At 41.9% G+C, this 25,202-nt stretch overlaps 1 protein-coding gene across 3 annotated transcripts in view; it reads left to right on the top strand.

Annotated features, from left to right (window-relative positions):
- The window catches only part of SRGAP3 (SLIT-ROBO Rho GTPase activating protein 3), a 186,886-nt gene that overhangs the window by 143,668 nt on the left and 18,016 nt on the right, over positions 1-25,202 (top strand). For 2 of the 3 annotated variants that reach the window (XM_081901443.1, XM_081901441.1), the window contains exons 10-18: positions 453-537; positions 6,797-6,824; positions 10,568-10,670; positions 15,107-15,167; positions 16,480-16,557; positions 17,607-17,741; positions 21,663-21,768; positions 22,025-22,252; positions 24,423-24,502. In XM_081901443.1, the coding sequence (XP_081757569.1) occupies positions 453-537; positions 6,797-6,824; positions 10,568-10,670; positions 15,107-15,167; positions 16,480-16,557; positions 17,607-17,741; positions 21,663-21,768; positions 22,025-22,252; positions 24,423-24,502 (904 nt within the window). Of the gene's footprint in view, positions 1-452; positions 538-6,796; positions 6,825-10,567; positions 10,671-14,433; positions 14,465-15,106; positions 15,168-16,479; positions 16,558-17,606; positions 17,742-21,662; positions 21,769-22,024; positions 22,253-24,422; positions 24,503-25,202 lie in introns of all 3 variants that reach the window. The other variant, XM_081901442.1, reaches the window with a different exon arrangement.

Raw genomic sequence — 25,202 nt, forward strand, 5'->3', positions numbered from 1 at the left:
CACTCTTTGCATGAAAGCTGAACCCTTTCTGTAGGAACCCCACTGCCACCCCCCACAAAATTTCTTTACTTATTGAGGCCATTCCCAGAAGCTGGACAAAAGAAAGCTTTCTTTGAACTGCTGTCTTTGAGCTTCTTGTGATCTGAGGCCTTAACCCCAAGCACATGGCTCAACACAAAGATTTCTGGCTTAATAAGATCAACAGGACTGATACTGAAATTGTGGAAAAAGAAAAAGCCCAAATGACAACTGAATCCTTGGTCCATCTTTGTATGTACAACTGAAGTCTGGTTCATTAAGGCACACAACACATCCTTTCATTCCAGAAACGTACTCTCAACAGCACCGCAGGGAAATAAATGTATGCCTCAAAGTTTATTTTGCTAATATTTTTTGCCCACTATGCTTTTGTGTGTGTGTGCAGTGTTTTTGTTTTTGTTTCCTCCCTTCAGAAATTTAAAGAGTATTTGAATGGCAGCAACCTTATTACCAAGCTGCAGGCGAAACACGACTTACTGAAGCAGACTCTGGGAGAAGGTAAGTTCAACTGAGCCTAAACAAAAAGATTGCATTTTAAATCACAACAGGATTTAGAATTGGATCTTAGACTTCTTAAATCTCCCTTGCTATTGTTTTCTTTCTTATGTCAGCATTTGTGATTAGTGATTCTGTCGTGCTTAATAGAAGAGGGGCAGAAAATCTTTGCTCCTTTCACTTTTAATTTTGGCTGAGAGTGGCGTTTGAACGCCCCATTGCGTTGATTTGGTTCCTCAGGGCGTAAGGCAGGCCTCTCAGCATTAGGGATGAGTCCCATTATCCCTGCTTTGCTTGCTCTTTGTTTAGTGAAAAAGAAAAATGAAAACACCAAGCCCCCGTAGCTGTGTTCTTGTTAACAATTATCCATTTCATTTGGCAAATAAATGATTTGGATAAAGGATTTTTGTGTTTGCAAATACTATCAAGGTGAATGGACTGGGATTCCCCCTACCCCTACCTCAGAATCTTTGTAAGTTTTTGTTTTTGAAACCCAAAAAGCCCAAAGTAGTGAAATGATAGCATTGGTGCTTAAAGCCATAATCTGGAACAAAGTTTTCCAAAATATCCTCCAGCATCATAACTGAATGGCAATAAAAAAAATAAGATGGTCATTTCAATATTTTGCATACTCTATATGTGCAGTGGATGGGGTGATTTGTGGCATTCTTCTTTTGATAGCTGTCATGTTGAACTGTGGAATTAAAACAAAAGGCATTGTGTTTTTCACAGCTGAGGATTTTTTTATCTAGGGGGAATTCTTATAACTTAACTTGAGCCAAATTTCGCTGGGTCCTCTCTACCAGGATAGGTACCGGTATTTTGCTACTAGTGATTTGAAGTACCTTGCCTCAAATCATTTGGCCTCAGTTGGCTTGTTGTGTGAAGGTCCTGCAGGCAAGGGAGGAACGTAGGCTATCAGTACAGCTGTGCATAGTCTCATGTGTGAGAGGCATTCATCTTTTTACCTGACAGCAGAGTTTGGGAAATTATTGGCCTGTTTCAAGGCATGTGTAAGTAGGCCAGACTTTCCATATCTATCAACATAGTGGAGCTGATGGTTTGCGCCTGCCTGTGGATCACTTTGCTGCCCTTTCCTCTCTCCTCTGGTGATAATTATTGTCCTTGATGCCAAAAGGAATGCCTAATGAACGTTTTAATCAACTTTTAAAGGGATGCTGTAGGCTACAATTTAGTCTCCTTCTGGTTTGCTATTGAGATTGTTCACTTGGGAATAGGTCTGCCATTTTCTGGCCTGAGCATGTTGCTTTCAGCTCTTTGGGACTGAGCTTTTAAGTCAGGTTTGTCAACCTTTAAAGGGACTGTGGGCAGTCCCATTTGCAAACCAAAGAAACTGACATGAGCGCCACATGGTTTCAGAAGAATGCTGCTTTCAGACCTACTAGGGAAGGTCTCTGTGGGATCACAGAAACTGCATTAGCAGCCCATGCTTTAACTCCTGTCCTCACCCAAATGTTGATGAAGAAGACTCTTAGAAACCCACAAAAGCTTACCCCCTTATAAATTTGTAAGCTGCTGCATGACCCTTTTGTTTTATTAATGCTTAGTACAAGAAAATATAGGACGTGGGTGGCGCTGTGGGTTAAACCACAGAGCCTAGGACTTACCGATCAGAAGGTCGGCGGTTCGAATCCTCGCGACGGGGTGAGCTCCCATTGCTCGGTCCCTGCTTCTGCCAACCTAGCAGTTCGAAAGCACCTCAAAGTGCAAGTAGATAAATAGGTAAGGTAAATGGTGTTTCTGTGTGCTGCTCTGGTTCGCCAGAAGTGGCTTAGTCATGCTGGCCACATGACTCGGAAGCTGTACACCGGCTCCCTCGGCCGATAAAGCGAGATGAGCGCCGCAACCCCAGAGTCGGTCACAACTGGACCTAATGGTCAGGGTTACCTTTACCTTTTACCTTTAGAAGAAAATACAGCTGTCATTTCCTACCACTGGATCTGTGAGGCTGATATGTATGCTGTCCCCCCTCAACAATGCCATCTCCTCAAAAAGTCTCTACTTTGCACAAGTGTGCCCTTAAAAATACTTCAAGAAGAGTGGTTGCCTTAACTCAAATAGGTATCTAAGGTTAAATGCATGATTTATGTCCTATCCTGAATATAAATTGGAACCTGAGCTGAACTGGAGCCCATGAGACTTTTTTAAAAGTTGTGCTTGGTGAACAAGGGACTATTTCTCATTTTAGAGATGCCCAGTTTGCAGAAGCTTCTGATGATTTATTGCTATATTTTGCTGTCATACACGAGGAGTGAATGTACTTCTTAAAGTTTGGAATCAGTTGCCTCTGATCTACTTTTAATACTGCAGCCCTTGTAACACAGATATAAACATATAAAAGCTTAATTGGATTTTGCTGGCTTTAATCCCATAGATATTTGCCTCTCCCAAGTTAATATGATTTTAAGACCTGAGTCATCATAAGAGACAGCATTTGATACACAGTTCTTTAAAGTGTTTTTAAAAATTGTGTCAATACTTTCTCTTCTGTCTTAGAAATTTCTCTCTGCCACAGAGCTGGTAAACCTACCAGCATATGCAACCTTATTAGAACAATGGCTATTTCTTTATACCCCCTTCTGTGGATTGGTCTGTGTTTCATTATTAAAATTGGAGTAGGTCTCATTAGGCATAATCAATCACTGCATGCTGCCAGGCTTATCTGAGAGCAGCTGATTCCAAATTCAAGCTTTTTAACATATGAGACAGGGCGGAGCTAGCAGTTAGTTGAAGCCTGACCCATATGGACTCTCCTCTTAGTTCAGACAACAAGCCTCTAAGGTTTTCACAGTGCTAAGACAACACTATCAATCAACGCATGATGTGATTGGATGTTTTATTAGTCAGCTTTCTAGTTAGCAAAAATTCTTCAGCAGTTCTCAAGAGCAAGACAGGCCAGCTTAAGGCTCCAGGCATTCTTATTTATTTACCAAGAGCTGCATCATTAGTATGATGGTCAGCTGCCTGTGCTAACCAGGATGCTGGACCAGTTTTTCATGACTCACACCTTTATTTATACACACACACACACACACACAAACTTACCGTATTTTTCGCCTCATAGGAGGCACCGGCCCATAGGACGCACCTAGTTTTTTTGGGGGGGGGAAATTATTTTCCCCCCAGGCGTGGGGCTGGGGTGGGGGATGCCCAAGCTTCCCCCAACCCCAGCCCCCAGAACAGGCTACTATCTGCAAGCCTAGGGAGCCCGGCGGGAAGTCACGCCGGTCTCCCCAGGCTTGCGGATATCTGTCCCCCAAGCTTGTGGGGCTGGCGGTGGGGAGAAGCGTGCTCCCCAGCGCCAGCCTCCAAACCAGGTCGGGGAACAGCGGGATGGAGGCACTGCGCCTCCCCGCTGTCCCCCGAGCTTGTGGGGCTGGCACTGGCACTGTTCCCCGACCTGGTTTGGAGGATAGCTTCCTGAAGCCTGGAGAGCGAGAGGGGTCGGTGCGCACCGACCCCTCTCGCTCTCCAGGCTTCAGCGAAAGCCTGCATTCGCCCCATAGGAAGCACACACATTTCCCCTTCATTTTTGGAGGGGAAAAAGTGCGTCCTATAGGGCGAAAAATACGGTACTTCCGGGGCCAGCTTGTGGCTTTTCCAGGCCCCTCGCTCTCTTGAGCCTATGCTGTCACCTCTAGTTTTAACCTGAGCTCCTCTTTTCTCTTTTATGAAGATCCTTCATCTGACTTTGATTTGGCCCAGCTCCTTTAACTCTCATACCGTTACTCTCTTGACCAGTTTCCCAACACAATCTTGGATATTCTATTTGGGCAGATAACAAATGATACCTTCTTTCCAGGTGAAGCTGTAGCTAGGCTTTAGGGCTGCACTTTTGTGCACTTTAGCTTATTTGTTAATTAGTTTATCAGAAATTGCAGTATTCTTACATGGTTTCACCCAGTAATTGCGTCATGTCTTTCTGAATTCCCTTTATCTGCCTTCACTCACTATCTGACCTGGAAGTTCAAAATCAAAAGCCATGAGTCATATAAGGATAAAAGGCAGAGTAGTTGATTATTTTTGGCACTGTCACCACAAGCATCCCTTTCAGGTGCCTCACAAAAGGTCTTTCAACAATCTTGAAGCCTGTCCGCAACTTCACATGGAAAAATGTTTCATTGCCTGATTATCCTTTATTCTGAAAATTCTTTCCACTGTTTAATAGATTTCTTTGCTCCTTCAATTTAAACATAAAAAATTATTTATTGCATTTATTTTCCTCCAATGAGCTCAAGGTGGCATACATGATTTCCCCCCTCCTAATTTAATTCTCACATCAACTCTATGAGGTAGGCCTAGGTGAGGGGCAGTGACTGGTCCAAGGTCATATCCAGGTGAGCTTCACGGCCAAGTAGGGATTTGAACCCTGGTCTCCCATGTCCTAGTCCAACACTTTAAATGCTAAAAAAGATGTTTTAAAAAGTAGAGGCAGCTTCTGAAAATAATAAATACAACAGGAGATCCAATCTGAAGTGACACTGGAGGTTTATTATTTATTTTTAAGAGGAAGAAATAGCCCATCACATTTCGAACAACATGTTCTTCATGAGCAATGTAGTCAACTATCACCTTGTGCTTAGGATGCCAGGTTAGCTAGGGCATTTAGAGGAGGAACATCAGGCTGGATGAGCCAGTGGTCCAAAGGCAACTTCATCTGTTTTCTTATTTTCACTATTATCTACAATCACCTCTTGATAATTCATGTTGCCAGTGGAAGTGTACACAGAGAACTCGCAAGTCTTTTAAGGTTGACCCTTTGGGCACATGATTGCAAAACCAGAAATGAGCTGCATCCAAAAATGTTTCTTTTGTAGATTGATTAAGAGAGGGAGAATACAACTTTTTTTTTTTAAGGCAGTTTTGGTCCTGAAACAAAAACAAATGAAATTCCACAAAGAAAATGAGGAATCTGTTTACAGAGTTATAAATGGAATGGCATACACTTTAACAGTATGCGGTGGCATGCCACCTTCTGTCAAACCCAAATGTTGTAAATACTTTGAAGGGGCAAAGACAGCAAACATGGGAGTCTGTCTGGTTAAAGTCAAATGGGCAGTTATCTTGTAGGAAAAAGCTGGTCTGCTAAATACTGCCCTGTATTATCATGCTGTTAGCATATCCTCAGTGAGGTGGTGGGATAGTCTTCTGCATGATTCCTAAGGATAGTGGTCCCTATCAGTACTCATCCCTATCTCCCTCCTCCCACCCCTTATCCCCCGCTCTTTTAACTGCTAAAAATAAGAGCTATTGAGGCCCAGATCTTTTATCTGGTGCAGATTGACTAAACTTCATTGACAGTAGAGCTGTTCGATTTATGCTAGCTGCCTGGATCTTTTAATAATTTATTTAAGCTCTTAACAAACATCATCCCTGAAGGCTCAAGGCAGAAAACGCCTCTATAAGAGAGAAGATAATACTAATCAAAATGCTAAAGCCAGAGATGCAGCTAAAAGATTTGCTCTCCTCACCAGCTGTATCCCCAGCTGGCCCCTTAACTCCAGCTAGCTAGAGTTATTGTATGGCTTTAGAAGACAGTAGGTCTTCAGCAGTTGGGTAGCACAGTTGGTAGAGCATGAGGCTCTTAACCTCAGGGATGTGGGTTCGAGCCCCACATTGGACAAAATATTGTGGACTAGATAACCTTTGTGGCCCATTCAAACTCTGCAATTCTGTGATTCTATGCAGCCACAAAGATGATCCTCCCTGCATCTGAATCTCACTATTGGAAAGATGCAAGGAGCAATGCTGAGGCTGACGTCTGAGATTATGATTCATGAAAGAAACAAGCTCCGAATGCCTCTGAGCATCATCCTGAGATAATTGATTGGAGTAGGGAAGTGTAGAGATGCTCTCAAGTCAACATGGTTCTTGACTTGTAAGATGGCTTTCGGCAGCCAAGGGATTGTATTGAACACTATTCCCTGCTCAGAGTAGAAATGGAATTAATGGAGAAGACCAATTTAAGTTTATTAATTTCTGTAGGTCAACCCTGAGTAGAACTTAGTTGGATACACTCCCTAATATGTAAATTAATAGTAAACTGAGGTTTTATGAGTAAAATGTAATGTCTTCAGACCCTTGCAATTTCTCACTTGCCATATATGAGCAGTTAACTTGTTGATTAACGTTAAAACAGTTCCCCCTGCCCCCAATTTTTTAAAAAAATACCAAATAGCTGTGACGTTTTATATTATGTAAACAAGGATGGAAATAATGTGTGATTTCTTCCCCACCCCAGGTGAAAGAGCTGAATGCGGCACAACCAGGTACGTGGAAACCGTATATGTAAATTTAATATTGCATTCTGGAGACTAGTTGGTATTGCTACTGCAAGATAAATTTGCTTGGGTTTAAAATGCATCTGCAGTAAACAGATTTTTGTGTGGTGGGGTGGAATCCTTTAGCCATTGTGCTGTGGAGGGGCAACACCCTGCTCCAGGGGCCTCCTCTTATCTGCATTCCCTAAATGGATTAATTAGAAATATGACAAACAGGCCCTTGTTTTTCCTGCAGTGTAATTTTTAGCTGACTGGCTCTGAAATCATGAGGAATGCTGTGTCAGCTCAGTGCATTGCAGTGTCTCCATGGATATATTGGAGCTTATTTCTAGTCTGTTTATGACACTGACCAGCCATCTTGGCCTAAATGCCAGGACCTCCCTTGCTTGCCAATATTCATTCAGGGGCAGAATATCCATCAATCCATCCAGCTCTAGGATTGATCTCCTCTTACCTTTTGGCATGGAGTGTCTCCTAAATGATCCCTTCTCTGTAACAAAAAAATAGGGATGGATAGGTATTGAGAATAAAAGTAAATATTGGATAATTGTGGTAAGGGAGAGTGAGGAAAAATCTAAGGGCGTTTGAAGGAAAAGAAGTCACTTCCGAAGGATAAGCAGAGTCTAGGAAACCGAGAAAAGGAGAGCCGCTGACAGAAATTGGCAAGAGAGCATAACCTGATTCAGTTAAGCAATGAAAAGATCATTCAGCAGCAGCAGGCAGTGGCGATGAAAAGCCACTTGGGGAAGGATTGAATGGGAGAGATGAAGGGAGAGACACATATTGTGTAACAGGGTGAAATACATATATTTAGAAGTGTGCGTGTTTTGTATGACAAGGTTGGCCAAAGTTATTTAGTGTAAGGAGCATTTACAAAAAAACAACAAGATTGGGAGGATTGAAATGCACTGTCCCTGTGTGCTGCCCTGTCTTTCATCCCCTCCCCTCACCATCCTATAATCTCAATTCACTTACTCCTCTCTCTGTCTCTCCCCCTGCCACACTCTCCCCTGTGACTGCAATAATCCTTTCCCACTCCAAGAATTTTTACATTACACACTTCCCTCAGTTTTAAACTGACTTAATTGTTGTAATTACCTATAAGGGCATCTGGGGGTTGCGGTGGTGTTTTTAACTGAGCTGATACTGGTTTGTCAAGAGATCCCTAGTGCCCCCACCCACACGCCAGTGCTCTAGTTTTCAAGGATCCTTGAGAGATGCTGTAGAATCTGGTAGCGCTGATGATTCTTGACGGTCCCACACAGGCACTGTTTTGCTCTTGTTACCTCCTGGCCAGATTAGTGGTACCTGCATTGGAACAGGCAGGTAGTGCTGCAACCGTTCTTGTTTCCTGCCAGGCTCCATTGCTACCAGTGTGGTTCCAAAAGAAAGAGAACTGAGTAATTGCTGCAATTGTTACAAGCTATTGTCAGGTCTGTTGGGAGCCATGACATCTGTGTCCCCTAAAGGTTTTTTTCCCCTGATTTAAAAGCTTCAGTGGAGGAAAGGAGGTTTTGCCCCAAATATTTACCTGCTAGGTTCAATGGTTAGCTTTTCAGATGCCCTCTTCATAAAAGAATGTGTCATTCTGTGACCTGAGTGACGTTGGGTCTGTTTCTGTAGAAGAACAAGCTCTGAACATCTGAAATTCACTTTGCTCAAGGGGCTGCACAGAGCACAGATTTTTAACCTTGCACCAAAAGTCAGCTTCTGCTCACACTTCAGCTTTCTTAAGTGTGCACAGCATAACACCCTGCAGGGCTGAAGCCGGTCATTTTGGCGCAGTCTTGAAGAATCATTAAAATGGTTGCATGCTTTCAGCTGAGGAGGAAGAAGGTAGAGGTTGGAGAGGGAGGTTTTCTCCATTGATTGAAGAACTCCCAAAGAAATGCAGCAATTGCTTTTCAGCTCAGCTGCAAGAGTTTTGTCATGATGTATAACAGTAGGATATAGGACTCTGATATACAGGACAGCTGGGCTGTCAAACTCATTTTTTAAAATATAGCACTGCCTTGGTGTTTAATAAACTGCAGTACTAGTGAAGAAATTGAGAAAACAATTTTGCAAATGCTAGCATCGATGGCTGTTAGAGTGTAGCCCCCTGTGCATGAGAAGCTCTTTTTCCAGCCAAGCATGTGAAATACTGGGTAGCATATCATGCTGGTCAGTGCAGACTGTGAGAAAAACAGCCTTTCTAATCGGCTGCAAATGAATTTTAATTTCCAAGCTACCGTAAAGAGCTTTATATTCTCTCAGTGAGACTGTCTTTTTATAGCCAGGGATAACAATGGCACGTATGGGGCAGAATTTGCACGATACCTTAAAATGCCAGAACTGTAGTAGGCTGTGGGACTGAATCCAAATTCAGAACTTACCCCAAAAAGAACAGATCTATTTCTGCACTGCAGCATTCCTGGCAATCGTAACTGTATACTCTGTCTCATAGTGTTTTTATCCTGCTTAGAGTTGGTTATGTTTTAAAAATACATGATAAAATATCCAAACTATTTGAACTTCAGGGGCACTAAGGGCACAATGAAACACCTGAACATGCACAGCTTCCCCATCTTTCTCCAAGGGGTATTCTTTCCACACATATAGAGGCAGCACCCATGCAGACCCTTGCTCCATCTTCTCCAGCTGTCAAAAGCGGTTCTTTTCCACCTTGCTTGTGGCCTCTATCTCCAAAGAGGCCTGTCCATTGCTATTATTGTTCCAGTGCCTTCCCACAGGTTTATATAGTTAGAATTTCTGTAAAGTCTTTCAATCAGAGTATTAGGGCCTGCGGCTGCCAACTCTTCCCACTCTTAGGCAAAGCTTACTGAATGCTTCCAGAGTTACACTGGGAGTAAGGAGTGTGTCCCTGCCAGGTCAGCAGTTTGTTTTATGCAATGGATTGCTAGGCCATGCCAGTGGTTTCCCCCCCAGGGAAGTGTTGAAAAGGAAAAGCCAGCCATACTGTGTTCAGAAGGGAGATATCTGTGGCCCTCCAGATACTGTTGGATTACACCTAACATCATATTTACCCATTGGCCATGCTGTCTGGGACTGCTGAACATCTGAAGGGCCACATGTTGCTGGACTCCCAGCAGTCCCAGCCAGCAGGGGTAATAAATAAATTCTGTGTGCAAAACTGATGATGATCCTTTGGAAATGAAAGATGCTACATTAAAAGACAAGTTGACAAAGGCCTGGGTCTCTAGAAACTGGGGCACACATAGAATAATAGAATTGTAGAGTTGGAAGGGAAGGGAAGGGAAGGGTGATCTAGTACAACATCTTTCAGTGCAGAAAGCATTTGCCAATTGCTGACCTCAACCTACAGTCCCAAGTGAGTTTTACTATAGGTTATCCATAAAAATATGGACAAGCTCCTGTGTCTCTACTTCCCCCACTTCCTTGTCCTGTCTGTCTCCATACCCATTGTTGCTTCTTGGCTCTCTTTTGCCCTGTATCCTCCCCTCTTCTTTTGGAGTGGAGAGTTGGCAATGTACCCATGAGATGCAGGTGAGTCCATGTCCTAGGTTCCCCACGTTGATATTTAAAATGACAGATATATGAGGAATATATCAAGGTGGTAATGGTCACACAATATGGTTGGAGCCAATGCACTCGTCCTCACAGTGACCTTTCCCCTTCTAGCTCTTTTTTATTTGCAGTCTTTGAAATCTTTCCCTGCCATTGTATTCAAGTTGATGTTTTGTTGGTCTCTTTTGTTCCATTTTTCTCAGGCCCCCATGTCTTCCCCCTAAGCCACAGAAAATGAGGAGACCTAGGCCTCTCTCAGTCTATAATCATAAACTCTTTAACGGCAATATGGAAACATTCATTAAGGTACTTGCTGTCTAACAGTGAGAATCTGTGGACACTGTGGATGTTATGGTAGCATTTTTTTCTCTTCTAACTGCTGACCTGTTTCCTTCTCTTGGACCTGGCCTTTCCCATGCACTGCACATCACACCATTAAAGTGGTTAGTATGCCTCTGCCTCAGTGACAATTTCTATTGGTGGCTTTTGTACCTCCTTACTGCAATAGTGAGGCACATCACTCCTATTTGTGCCAACTGGGAGGGATGAGATAAGTGTAATGACCCTTGTGGAACAGTATGGAAGCGCAACACTCTTTGTGGCTGTCAGCATGCTAATTGCAATCTGCCATATCTTATCACTGCAGGCAGAACTACCGAGGTTTTATAAGCTGCTGTTTATATGAACATCCTGGAATTTAAATGCAGCATGCCTGCCTTCCGTTAAAAGAGATTTGCAGTGGATCAGAGTTAAACAAAAATCCTTAAAAGATTAGGGTGCTCAGACTGATATGGCTCTTTGTAATTTAAGAAAGGCAAGATGCTATTCGCAGAAACAAAATGTATAGTCGACGATTTATTCCACAGGCAGAAAACTCCTGAATGTTTGTTTTGAAGGAAAGTGACAGAGGGGAGTGACTGAGAAAGTTTGACCCATGTTGAGGTACCCTTCCTACTCCCTAATTCTGGAAAATTCTGGATGTCCACCTTTAAAATAATAATAAAGCCAGTGCTATTTTTCTAGGAAAAAAAGTGCCGGAACACATCATGAACACCTCCGTTGTTCTCTTAGAATGGCAGTGCCACCCACCTAAGAGATGCTGTAACTGAGTTTCAGTGAATTCCGGCTAAAAAAAGCAATAATAATAATAATAATAATAATAATAATAATACTAGAATATTTCAGCAACTTGTTCTCCAATGGCTGTGGGAAAAAAGAAATAACAAGCTTTGGCTCACAGTTTGTAAGGATTGAGTGGGGTGGCGGGAGCTTTCTGCATACCTGTCCTGTGTATGGCTAACTGAATGACAAGCTAGGTACTTTCAGCATTTTATTTACATGAGCCTAATATAGTTGTGTTAAAACTGTTCAGCAAAGTTGTGCACGTCTTTAAATAAGCATTTGGCAGGCTCATTTTTACGTCCCCACTCCATCCCATAAAAGATTAATATGCACAACATCCAGGATTGCACTGAGTGCTATAGAAGAAGATGCATTGATCTCACTGCTATTTGGAAAGAGCTATGGTGTAACAGACATTGAGGAAATAGAAGCTTTGAGTGGGCTGAAGAATTGCTGCCATTTTGGAGTCAATCTCCATTCAGCATTCAGTTTTATGCCTTAGGCACAGCTTAAAAATAGGATGCTGATTTAGGAATTTAGAAAGATCTGTATTCTTTAAAGCAGTACTGATTATTGCAAACAGAAACACATTTAAGCTTTCCCATTACTATTATTCCAGCCCAGGAACAAATTGCTTTTTTAATGGCTCCAGTAGTCTTGACTCCAGTAGTCTTGTCTCTGATTTTGTCTATAAACATGGGGAACGGACAGCTGTAAAAGTCTATGGTGCGTATTAATCAAGTCAAGTTGAAGAGCTTGTCCAGCTCTCGGGACTTTGCCACCACAGGGTCTAATGTATATCCTAGAGAGAAGTGTGAAGGCATCCATTGCAATTCTACTAACTAGGTGTGACCCTTTAAAGCTGTCTGGGTGCAAGGCCACGTGAGGACCCATATATAAGCTGCTCTGAGATCTTTGTGGAATAAGTAAAATCAGGATGTGACATCACAGTTGAGTTTCCCCCACTTCTTTGAGCTACCTTCCTTCTTGTTAAGCTTTCCCTCTTCCCTGCCCACTTCCTATTTATGGTGCCATCTGAACTCAAGGAAGTTCCTTTTGTCATCCCTGTCTCCTCTAGCTTGACTTCAAGCCCTCATTCTCCACCTACCCTTTCCCATTAATTTCCTATTGCGTGGTCCACTGCCTATGCCATCTTCATTCAGTCACCTTCGAGGGGTTGACACAACCCCTCTCCATGCGCTGAATAAAGCCGTGGAAGGAGCCACATCAGCAGCCTTGCACAACCCTGCACCTATCATCTCCCTCTCTGAGCAAAGTGCACCAGAAAGAGTCTTGCCAACTTTGGCCAGGCTCCCTCCTTGCATGGAAGAGCTCCATTTTGTGCTAGTTCAGCCATCTGGTGTGAGGGGCTTCACAACTCCCAGAGCAGTGCACTGATCAACATGTTGTTACTGCATGCCCCAATATCTAACACTGCCACCACTTCAAACCATTCAGATGTATAATGTTCAGCCACCAGCCACCCAAAAAGTGAAACTGTGGATACTTTCAAGGGTAGAGTCTCATGATTATTTTTTACATGTCGAATGTGACTTTTTCAGTGGGTTGAAACACAGGACTTTCTGGAACTCGCCCTGTAAGTAGGAGCAGAACCTGTAAGTAGGGCCTCAAAGTCATAGAGTGACACCAATAGTATCAAAAGCCACTTGAGAGATCAAGAAGAATAAGCAATGTTGCACTCCCCCAGCCTTTCTCCTAATGAAAGTCATCACTTTGGGCAAACAAAAGCCATTCCAGTACAAAAACAAACTCTAGAACCACTATGAAATAGACCAAGATAATTTGCTTCATCCAACCGCACCTGAAACTGACCAGCCACTACTTTTTAGCTGGTTCCTTCTAGTGATTATAAACATGGTAGGACTATCAAATGTATTTTTTAAAATTATTCCAGTTACATTAAGCTTCATATTTTAATATTAATTAAATCAACATACTCAGTGTTGGGCCAAAGGAACTAATGCCACTAGAAATCTATCTGAAAAGGATTGACCCACTTCCAGTAAAGTTTTTCCTGAAGGAAACTAGTGGTGGTGAATTTTCAAGCAATAAGATTGCAGTGTCAGATCAAAACCAAAGGAGCAGTTCTATGTTTTCCTAGAAGCAGGGTAAGAAGAAAAAGAAAGCTTGCCTCCATTTAAACTGAGCTTTCTTAATAACTCCAGAGAGAGAAATATTACTCTGAGGTGATAATTCTATTTCCTCTCCTGTGATTATTTCTTATGCCCCAGGTGGCAAAATGGATGGTTAAGTACATCCTAAAGTATGCTCCGTTTTTTTTAAAAAAGGTTGAGGTATATTCATTATGGGTCTCAGCCACAGAAAACAACAACAAAGAAATATCTACCCATTATGAAAGGTTTGCTTTATGTATAGATTGATATTAATACTTTACATTGTTTTCCACACAGAAGGCCTTCAAAGAAGCTTACAAAATAAAAAGTCAAACTAAAATATAAATATAAAACAATGCACATATAAAAATTAAACCAGAGCAGCAAAAAATAATAATCCAAACCACCCACAAAGAGGAAGAAATGTGTCAAAGAAACAAACTTCCAAGAGCCAAGAGCCCATAACTTGACAGGCAAAATCTTCACTTTCTTGCCAGCAGGGCTGTGACATAGTCTTGCTGATGCCTGTGAATGTGGAGGTCTGAGGAGGGGGTGGTCTGTTGGAAGAACTAAATATGGGGATGAGGAGAATGCAATAAATTACAATAAGAGTAATCTGAAAGTTGGTCACTGAGGACAAGAGATTGCATACTAAGCAGTTATATGGGGTGTTGGAGCTTCAACTAGATCCTTCTAAGCTGCCATTGCATTTGAGCTTTCATAGCCTCTGGAAGTTGTGCTTACTTTAACTGATCTTATTCTTGCTTAACCTTTTCTTTTTTCCCTACTTTGCTGCTTTGTTTGCTTATCAGAGGAAGAAGGAATGCTCGAACCAGAAACCAGGTATTTACTAGAAGAGGCGCCCCCCTTTCTGGGGAAAAAATCATATATGTTTATATAATATGAGCATAATCTAAATTTAAGGGAAACAATTGTAATCCCTTGCCAAAAATACGCTATACTCTTATAGTTCACATTAAGTTTTTAGTGATGGATACAAAAGCCAAAACTCATGCAAGGATAACTTTTCCCCTTGCCTTCCTCTGTGATTCAGGCTAGCATTTCAAAAATGTTTGCCTCTGGGCAACAGTTCTTGGTTTGAAAACATTTGAATGGTACAACCAAGCAATAGTGCATTTTTACAGAAGGCCTGGCTCATAGCTACATTTCTGTAAAGTGATAGTTATGATCCAGCTGCATAATACCCCATACGTTGCTTCAGACTAAGTCAGATTGATTCCAGGGACCAGCTTCTAATTTATGATTTTTCTCAAAGCTGACAGTATGTAGGATATGTGAAGTGCTGTTTCAGATACTTGCAGCCATTGTTATCTTAATTTATTGCTAACTCTATAATTAAACTAATGGTGCTCTTTTTCCAACCTGAGACTTTTTGTGCAATCTTTGCTAGAATGTGTTTTCTAAAGCACTGACTTCATCAAATCAGTATGCTCAATTTTTCTTTATTTGATTGTTATTTCAAAGGATTCAGGACAGGCTATTCCACTTGTGGTCGAAAGTTGCATTCGGTACATCAACTTATATGGTAAGTTCTTTTGGTAGCCTCCCCGTTGGCTATAGTTTTTCTAAGAAACTCCCTCTGTTCAAGAACTTCTTCTGCCTGAAATGCAAAAGATATGCCTGTTTCGTTGCTTAATCATATGGGCCTGAGGCTTAATTATTGTTATGCATTGATTTAGCATCAACACAATAACATTTTGTGTGTGATAAATTCTTGGGTTGTATGTACTCTTCCTGGCTTTTGTGGACCTCAGTCCAGACACTTGTGAAATAAAACAACTGATGCCTTTCCATCTATTGCAGTGGATCCAAGATAATGATAAAGTATCAGTGTTGTTCTAGTGCAGGGTAGGTGATGTAAGGCCCATTAACCATATTCAGCTTATTCAAGGTTTTCTCTGTTGGGAAAAGTTCTCTTTCTCCCCCACCAGTTGTCATGGACTGGCTGGATGCAGAGGAATGGTGGGAGGCAGCAGCTGAGGAACCCCCAGGGGAAGAAGGCTCAGAACCAGAGGATTCATGGTGGGACGATGATGAGTGGTCAGAGGGAGAAGAGGGAGCAGACTGGGAGGAGGTGTGTCGAGGTAACAGTGAGCAGGAAGAGGCTGCAGAGAGCAGGCCAGAAACAGAAGCGGAGGCTGGAGAACAGAGGGAGGCAGAGATGACACAAGCCGCTGCAGAATCCAGGGAGTCTCCCCCTCCTGCTTCGACCAGCTCCCCTCCCTCCAGTCTCTCCTAACTCACAGGGAAGTGAAAAGAGTAGAGCAGAGACAGCCAATGCGTTGGAGTCTCAGATTACTTGAGAAGGAGTGGGAGGGAGGAGGCAGAGAGAGCTATGGGAAGGCGAGGACCTTCAGTCCTTGCAACTGCCTCATTGGGGCAAGATATACTGGGAAGAGTGGCTGTGCTCACTAGGCCTGAACTGTTTTGTTTCTTTGAATAAAGAATTAATTTCACTGACACTTTGTGAGTTGTTGCTCATCTGCTCTCAACACCCGCCCTGACACCCGCTAAACAACAGCTGTCCAGACCATAGCAGTGCATTCACTGGTTTGTAGGCTGGGTGTAAACCTTGGTGGACTTTGGATAACATCTGAGCCTTCAGTTGCCTTCCCTAGTACTAGAGCATTTAGAAGTGAAAATCAGTCCTAATTTACATTTTTATTCTTTCAGCATTATTATTATTCTTACTTATTGAATTTATATACCGCATCATACCTGGAGCTCTCAAGGCAGTTTGCAATGGAAATAAATGACTGATATTCTAAATTGAAATAAATGACTGATATTAAAAATACTGCGATAAGCCTTTCTTTTACCTCTTGTTTTATGTCCAGGTCTACAACAACAGGGTATTTTTAGAGTTCCTGGATCTCAGGTTGAAGTCAATGATATCAAGAACTCATTTGAGAGAGGTATGTGAGAAGTCTGTTTCTCACAAAATGATGTGAAGCTGTTTTCCTTCCTCCTTGTAGTGCAATACACAATCTCTAGTAAAGGGTGATGCAGAATCTGTTGTATTCTATTTCCCACATAGCAGAATGTTGTAGCACATATTGCTACATGTGAATACTGTTTTACCTCTGGATCTTTCAAAGCCTAAGGCTGAGCTTTTACTGGCACAAGTTTTTTCAAGCAAAAGCCTCATAAGCTGTTTTCAGTGCCAGAATTCAGCCCAACCAAGAAGACACAAGTCTTGACCCTATGCAGAATGTCTTTTCTTCTTGTTGTGAAATGAGTGCTATAAAATGAGTGTTATAAATATCTATTCCATTCTAGGCAAGTTTTTTTCCAGAAATATAAAATACGACCAGATGTTAACATCCGCAAATGAAAGATAAATACTTCAGTGTGCATTTTCCTGTCATATTTTATCCTATGGTACTTGTTTTTAATGTGAGTTTGGAGCCAAATACTAAAGTCAGAGAAGTTTAAAATCTGATGGATAACTACACTCTAATCCATGTATGTTTAGTTCAGAAGGTACAAATTAAGTCAGTTTGCTTAAAAATACAGACTGAACTAAGTTATCTTCCATCCTTGTATCTATAATATTTAGCTATGTTATAATCAAGTTATGATGAAACCCTCAATGGTGCCTGGGGTGGGGGGGGGGGCAGCAGTGGACCACCAGCAGCTGAAAAGTTGTTGAGCTTTTTTGGGGAGATCGCTCAAGCTGGGCACCTGGAAAGGACAGTAGCTACAACTTCTTCTTCACGGCAACCATAGGAAGATAAGGCAGTACTCACTGGCTTGAAATTTTCTCTATGACTCCGCATTATCCTGATGTCAGTAACCTCTGATGTGTTATAAGATAGTGCCATGCCATTTAAAACAATACTGTATTAAATGACTGGATAAAAGAATTACTCTGATCTTTCCCTTTGCTTATTAAGTGCTCTGGTTTTTCTGCCTAATCCAGAAGTAGAATTTAATGGTATAAACTTTGTATTTATTCAATCAGGTGAAGATCCCCTTGCTGATGATCAAAATGAACGTGACATTAATTCTGTTGCTGGGGTCTTAAAGCTGTATTTCCGAGGACTGGAAAATCCACTCTTTCCTAAGGAAAGATTTCAAGACTTGATCTCTACTATAAGTAAGTACAAGTCAGTGATTTGTAATGAACCATGCCAGTGAACAGTGCAAGTCATGGTATCTGTTGTTCTCTCATTTACTTCTGTATCAGGAGGTTTTTAATGTTTGATGTTTTCCTATGTTTTTATATGTGTTGAAAGTCACCCAGAGTGACTGGGACAACCCAGCCAGATGTGTAAAAATAAAATTGTTATTGTTATTAGTATTAGAAAACCATGTTCTAGCAACAATAGTAGGTCCACTTTTCTTCCTTTACATTCTGGCTGCTTTCTCTCCTAACTATTCTCTGCCCCTACTTTTCTACTACATTGCCAGGGAGTATCAAATGGAATCAGCACTGTAGTGTTGTCTCTCTCTCTCTCTCTCTCTCTCTCTCTCTCTCTCTCTCTCTCTCTCTCTCTCTCTCTCTTCATCTACTAGGGAACTCAGGTGCTGAGTGCCAACAGCAATGTAGCAAAAATGGGTCTGCTGAGAAATGAGAGTGGGGTATTAGCAGGCTTGGGGAAATGCCAAAATTTTCAGAAATACAAAAAGAAAAACCCTTCAGAAAAAAACAACAGGAGAACAACTGCCCTTAAGAGCCCAGTTAGGAGGAGCATGCACAGTAGCCATGGAGTGCCTGTTCAGGGGAAGCAGGTGGTGTGTCTGTGTTAATGGAATATCCTGGAAGAATGCATGACGGACTCATTGGAAGACTGACCAGGAGCACTCCACATTGGTTCAGGGTCCTGTGTGTGTGATAATTCCAGTGTAGCAGATTTATGAGGTGTATTATATTCTGACACTGTTTAAAATAGAAGAGTGGATATTTCGTGTTTGAGAGCTGCTCCTACCCGAACTCCCACCATCCGGTTTGAACAAAAAATGTAAAAGGTTAGAGCCAAAAAATAAAATAAAAAATACAGCTTATCATCTCATATGGCTGCGAAGGAAGAAAGGCTTGCAGAGTGCAGAGCAGCCTTCTTTTCTCTGGAGCTTAAACTGCAGACTGCCACACAACAGAAAGCTGATTTGATTTCCCTTGGCCGGTGCTAACTTCTGCTGAGAGACTTTTGGCAGCGTAGAATGCTGTGCATGTCACAGGGCATTTGCATGCCCTGAGAGTCTGCAGTGCCACATAATCCACTGTTTATTATGTGGTTGGGAGGAAAGGCTCACTCTCGAAACAAACAGGAAGTTCCCTGTCACTTAGGCTGGAATGAAGACTGGAATTTGCATGAAACTCTGATGTGGAAAACAGCAGCAAATATGAATACAAATTCATGCAACCTAATGCCATGCAGTGCCCAGTCAAGATGGACCAATTAAAATTGCATACCAATGTTCAACCTGCTTTTGAATAAGGGCTCTTTTATATTCATAAAGCCAGCTCGAGAATATTTTTTACATATCATTTATTTATTGTTAGCTGTTTTGATAACCATTATGTTCTAACTGCAGTATGGAAAAAGAGATTTAAATAAAATAAATCATAGCTTGACTTTTTCAAATTAATTTTTCAAATTAAAATTATTCTTTACTTTTTTTGAACCAATATTAATGCACAAAATGCATTTTGTTAATGAATCCTAGGGCTTCCTGGGGAAAATATACAGTAGCTGAACAAGTATACCTACATTGTATCATTTAAAAGGAATGGTTGCTGTTTGGCTCCATAGGGAAAAAATCCACAGTTGGATAATGTCTTTATTAGGACCAACCAATATGTCACAAAATCCCACCCCCGCTTCCAGAGAAGTTTTTTATTCTAGAAATAACATAACCAAATAATATAAGAATAGGAAAGTAATGAGAACAAAAATAAAATTCAATAATTCACTTCAGAGCTGTTGATATACATCAGAAAGTTAAAAGAAAACAAAGATATATTACAAGAAGGGTCAGAAATTGATTCTAAAATGGAATGCTCAAAATTGGCCGTAGGGTTAATTTACAATCTCTAATGTGGGCAGAACATATTCAGATATGTTCACAACAAAAGCACTAAGTATCCTGAAGTGATTATTGGATTTTACTCCCATCACTGCGGAAAACACAAGCTTTGAGACTGTGCTGTTTCTGCCTCAGCCTCAAATTGCTGAAAAAGCTGGGCTGAACGTTTTGTCCCAAATCTAGTATATACAAGTGGAACCTGCAACAAAAGGTTGTAGTGTGCAGTGCTATGCCTAAACACAGAATACTCCATTCTATTACCTCCCTCTTTGGTTTTGACCAGGCATAGGCAAACTCGAAGACAGAAGTGCCTAGCGTGCTCTGGTCCATTGGGTCACGAAGAGTCGGACACGAATAAACGACTAAACAACAACAGGCAAACTCAGCCCTCCAGATGTTTTGGAACTACAACTCCCATCATCCCTAGCTAACAGGGCCACTGGTCAGGGATGATGGGAATTGTTGTCTCAAAACATCTGTAGGGCCGAGTTTGTTTTGACCCTACCCCAGGCAATTGACATGCCTTGCCCATTGCACATACTTGGTCTCCACCAGATTGTGGTAGGGTTTGCCCCCTTAGTTATTGTTTTTCTTTTTTTTACTTCTTCAAAAGGATGTTCCCTAACCTCCTGATACTTCCCTCATGTATGGTTGGTGTTTTAACTATATAAGGATAGGAACTTAGAGAATGACTTTACTATTGACACAAGAAATATGGCACTTCAGCAAGATGTAGCAGAAAGGAATACTTCTATTCAGAGTCTCAATCCTTCCATTTCTCACACACCTGCATTAGTTCTCTATTCTCCCCCCCCCCCCAATGATCAGTCAGTTCAACAAAATTGTTGCCTCAGTGAACTTGTTACACAAAGTGGTAGGAGTGGGAACACAAGGAAAATGAAAAAGTACAGAAGTCAGATTGAGTGTTGTATCCACAAGGTCAGTTTGTAGTCTCACTTTTAAGACTGAGACTCTGATAGGTGCTGCAGAAACCTAGCTATACACCTAGGATAGATTTTGTGATAGAGAAACAATAGTTGTTCCTTGCATTTTAAGAAAACAACAACCATCCAAACCCAAACCAGGCTGTGCTTTAAGCAAAACACACAGGTTGCTTGTTAGGCAGAGAACAGAGCAACAGCACCAAAGCTAGAAATGAATTTTGCTTGGCATGTTAGGTAAAAGTATCAATTGAAGCTCAAGTGCCTAGTACAGTGGTACCTCTGGATATGCATACCTCCAGTTGCGTATCCTTCAGGATGCGAATGTGGCAAACCCAGAAGTATTTTTCTGGGTTTTGCTGCATGCGCAGAAGCGCTCTACCGCACCGCACACATGTGGTTGTGGAAACCTCATGATATGACCGGAGCTCTGGAACGGATCCTGTCCGCAACCATAGGTTGCTGGAAATGATAGAACTGTTAAAATGCAAAGTCCATCTCCAGGCTGCAAAAAACTATTTCCCTCTGGTTATAGATTCCACCCCAATACTCAATTTTGTCCTCTTTCGTTGGAAGTCCTCTGGAAAGTAAAGCCCACAGTTGTAGCTGGCCACTGTACTTGCAAATGAGTGAGCCCCACTGATGATAGTTGGGAGTTTTCCTGAAAAAAGCATTTGATAGACTCGTGACACCCAGTATGTACTATTGAGGTATCCTCCCACAACTTTAAATCATTGTTCTGTTCTCCACAGTAAGCATATACAATACCTCTTATCGGGCTTGTTATCAGATTGCGGTGCACTTTATTTGGGTGGAGCCCCACTGCAGAAATGTCCCCCATCCCCCTTTAGGCCCTCAAATGTGAAAATCAAGTACCTCTCTCACAGATAGAGGCAGGTGCAGGAAATAGCTGTTGAGGGCTGAAGTCAACTACCCCTGCTTGCACCTGTAAGAGAAACATGAGCAACAAAACTCCTTGGAGTTGGTCTGCTAATTGTCTGTGCTTGATTGTGAACCTCAATGGACTGCTGTACGTTCTTATGTTGCAGAAATTGAAAGCGTTGCAGAACGAGTGCACCAGATCCAGCAAATCGTTATTACCTTGCCACGGGCCGTCATCATTGTCATGAGATATCTCTTTGCTTTCCTCAACCAGTGAGTCTTTTCACCTGCTGCTTACTATTTAATGGAGCCGTAAATTCCCTTCCCTTGTAAACTGCCTTCGCTTCTCCTCCTCCTCTCTCTTTCCTGCTCAAACCCATCCTTGGGCAGTAAGGGTGGGGTGCCACTTGACCCTTGATATCTGCGATGGCTGCCTTTCACTCATCTGGAGGAAATGCCTGTGGAGCTCCTGTTTGTGTTTAATAGTTGATGGCTTAGTGATGCCGCTGTGGGTTGCTTGTATTTGCAGCTTGTCACAGTACAGTGATGAGAACATGATGGATCCTTACAACCTGGCCATCTGCTTTGGACCAACTTTGATGCATATTCCAGATGGGCAGGATCCAGTGTCCTGCCAGGCTCATGTCAACGAGGTCATCAAAACTATCATAATCAATCATGAAGCCATCTTCCCTAGCCTCAGGGAGCTGGAAGGACCCGTTTATGAAAAATGCATGACAGGTGGCGAAGAGTACTGGTAAGGAGATCAGGATTAAAATGTACATTTGGTATATTGAAAGTATATATTTTTAAAAAATGAATGAATGAATTGGACTTGACACAATTCGTGCTGTGGTCCTCTATGCCTGCTATTTGTATTGGTGCTAATGACAACTTTTTCTTGGATGCAAATAGCAGGTGCAGGAGGTCTGATCCAGGTTGGGTTTAAAGCCCCTTATCCATGCAGGTAGAATAGAATGCTAATTCAGATCATTTCTCTGTGTCTGCAGTTTACTTTTAAGAAACCAATTGCTATTTGAGCTAGGAGATAGTAATTTATGCTATCAGGAAATGCAGGGATATTACTTGGATGCATCTGCTTTTTAAAAAATGCAGTACAAAGAATCACTCCTTTTGTTTTTAAGTCTCTTTGGCTGCTGTCCTAACCCCACTTACCGGGGAGTGCATCCCATTGAATTCAATGGTACATGCTTCTGAAGAAACATAGTCAGGGTTGCACTGTTAGTAGCCAGAACAGATTTGAAATAGTGTTGTATCTGCTAGAAGCTAAATAGGGCTTCCGACTTGCTGTTATTTTGTGAATATATGCTGGATTCCAGAACAAAATTCCATCTAGTCCAGCATCCTACATCCCACAGGGGCTCCAGTAAAATGCTTTCTGGAATCTCATAAGCAAAGCAACAAGGCAAGAGCCCTTTCCCACTTTTGTTCCATATCACATATTCAGTGACATGCTGCCTCTGAATGTGGAGGTCCTATATAACCTTCATGGTTAATACCCATTGATAAACCTATTTTCCATTTAACATACCTATTGTATTCCTCTTTGGAGCAGGGGAATGAGTTCCATGTCTTCAGAAACCTACCAATCTCTTCCTATGCTCCTTTAAGTAGGACTAACATTGGATGCAACCTAAGCATATTTTCATTTATTAATGTAAATGTTTAAGCTGCACTTTCATTAAAAAACAAACAAACAAGATGGTGTCCAATGTAAAAAGATAACCTTACAATAACATCAATAAAGACTTTTTTAAAAAAACAAAACAACCCAATCATGTTCCAAGTCCTGTCTGACTCGTACAGCTTTCCGGTGATGTCTAAAAGAAGGCAGGGATGACTCATTCAGATCCTCTGGGAGGGAATTCCACAGCACAGGACCTGCCATGCTAAAGGCTTAGTCCTTAGTAAAGGCTGCCCAAACCTCAAGACTCGCCTTCTACTGTGGAGATGTGTTTACAGGGGCCCTCAGTGTGGCACCGTAGCATTTGAATTGTTCCTAAACTTGTCTGTGAAAAGGACGAAATTTGCATGTGATGCTATCACAGTTGCTGGTGATAGACCCTCTCTTCCTATTCTCCTTACAGCCCAGCTGGGTCTTAAATGACGACCTCTGGAGCGAAGGGACAAGTTCTGGGTGGTGACAGTAGTAGCATGTGGTGATAGTCAGAACCTGCGTGGCTCTTCCTTTATTTCCCGCTCAGAAGGCAGTTGGTTCTTACAGTGGTTTTTTGTGAGGGATTGGAGCAGATGGTGACAATTGTGTTGACAGCTTGCTTGGGCCCTGCTCACCAGTCACTATTGGCCTCTGTGATGGAAGCAAAGCCCAGGAATGTTTCCACTGGATCAATAAATTCAAATGGGACCAGCTAGTAGAGAGAACATTTCCTGTCATGTGAGCTTAGGGTTTCCAGCAAACATAAATATGTGCTTCCCCAACTTATTCAGGCCGGAATAACAAAATCTGTTCCCTGACATAAACCCGTACTGTATTAGAGATCCAGTGGTGTTTACAGTAGTTCCATACAGTGGTACCTCGGGTTAAGAACTTAATTCGTTCTGGAGGTCCATACTTAACCTGAAACTGTTCTTAACCTGAAGCACCACTTTAGCTAATGGGGCCTCCTGCTGCTGCTGTGCCGCCGGAGCACGATTTCTGTTGTCTTCCTGAAGCAAAGTTCTTAACCTGAGGTACTATTTCTGGGATAGCAGAGTCTGTAACCTGAGGTGTATGTAACCTGAAGCGTATGTAACCCAAGGTACCACTGCATTTCATTAGCTACAAAATTAAGACCTTAGATCTAGGAAATGTGGATTTATGTGTGCATTGAGTAGCAAGGAACTGTCAAATCTTTCCTCTCTGTTTTAAAACTTATGTGTATTTACTTGACCTATCTTAATTCTAGTGACAGCCCACACAGTGAGCCAGGAACCATTGATGAAGCAGACCATGACAATGGCACGGAGCCACACACCAGCGACGATGGTGAGTGTAAAAACAAGAGGTAGAAGATAGCCTGAGGAAGGCTATCAAGAGCTGTGTGTGGAGAACAGCAACATGCATTTAGTTCCTAATCAGATTACCCTGGACTAACATATGGCTGCTTCCAGGGGGAGATATGTCTGAGTTTGACAGTGCAAGCGGATACTGATGAAGTGCCTTGATAGATATGTAATCAAAGTAGACCATATGGGAGCATACTAGGTTACTTGTTTTATTTGTGATTTCATTCCAAGGCATTATGGGAGTTGGCCTTTATGCCCTGGTTAACAAGCTAGCCTTTCCTTCTTCCATTTGCCCTGAAAATGGCATCTCTGGATTGTTTGTTGTTTTATGTTGGTTGTTCCAGTATCATGGGAATAAAAAAATAGAGATGTTGTTGTGATAAAATAACTATTTGAGTGGTCTGTAATCTGTTATGTTCACCATCTAATATGCTTCTGATATGCTTCCCAGGAAGAACAGTGATAGAACTTAATAGAAATCTATAGTGTTTTTTTAATGAAAATAAGTGATGGCAGCTTTTTGAAATTGGTGGAACCTTTCCAAAAGATTTGGTGAGTTTTAAATCAAGCTGTCACCACAGTCCCTCTCATTAATAACTAGTACTTCCTCAGCTTGATACTTTCTCACTATGGAATCTGCTCCTTTCTGTTTACTCTCTGCTGTATTTAAAGTGCTGCGG

Source organism: Podarcis melisellensis, assembly GCF_964234715.1.
Source record: "Podarcis melisellensis genome assembly, chromosome: 2".
In the NCBI taxonomy this organism is placed as follows: Eukaryota; Metazoa; Chordata; class Lepidosauria; order Squamata; family Lacertidae; genus Podarcis; species Podarcis melisellensis.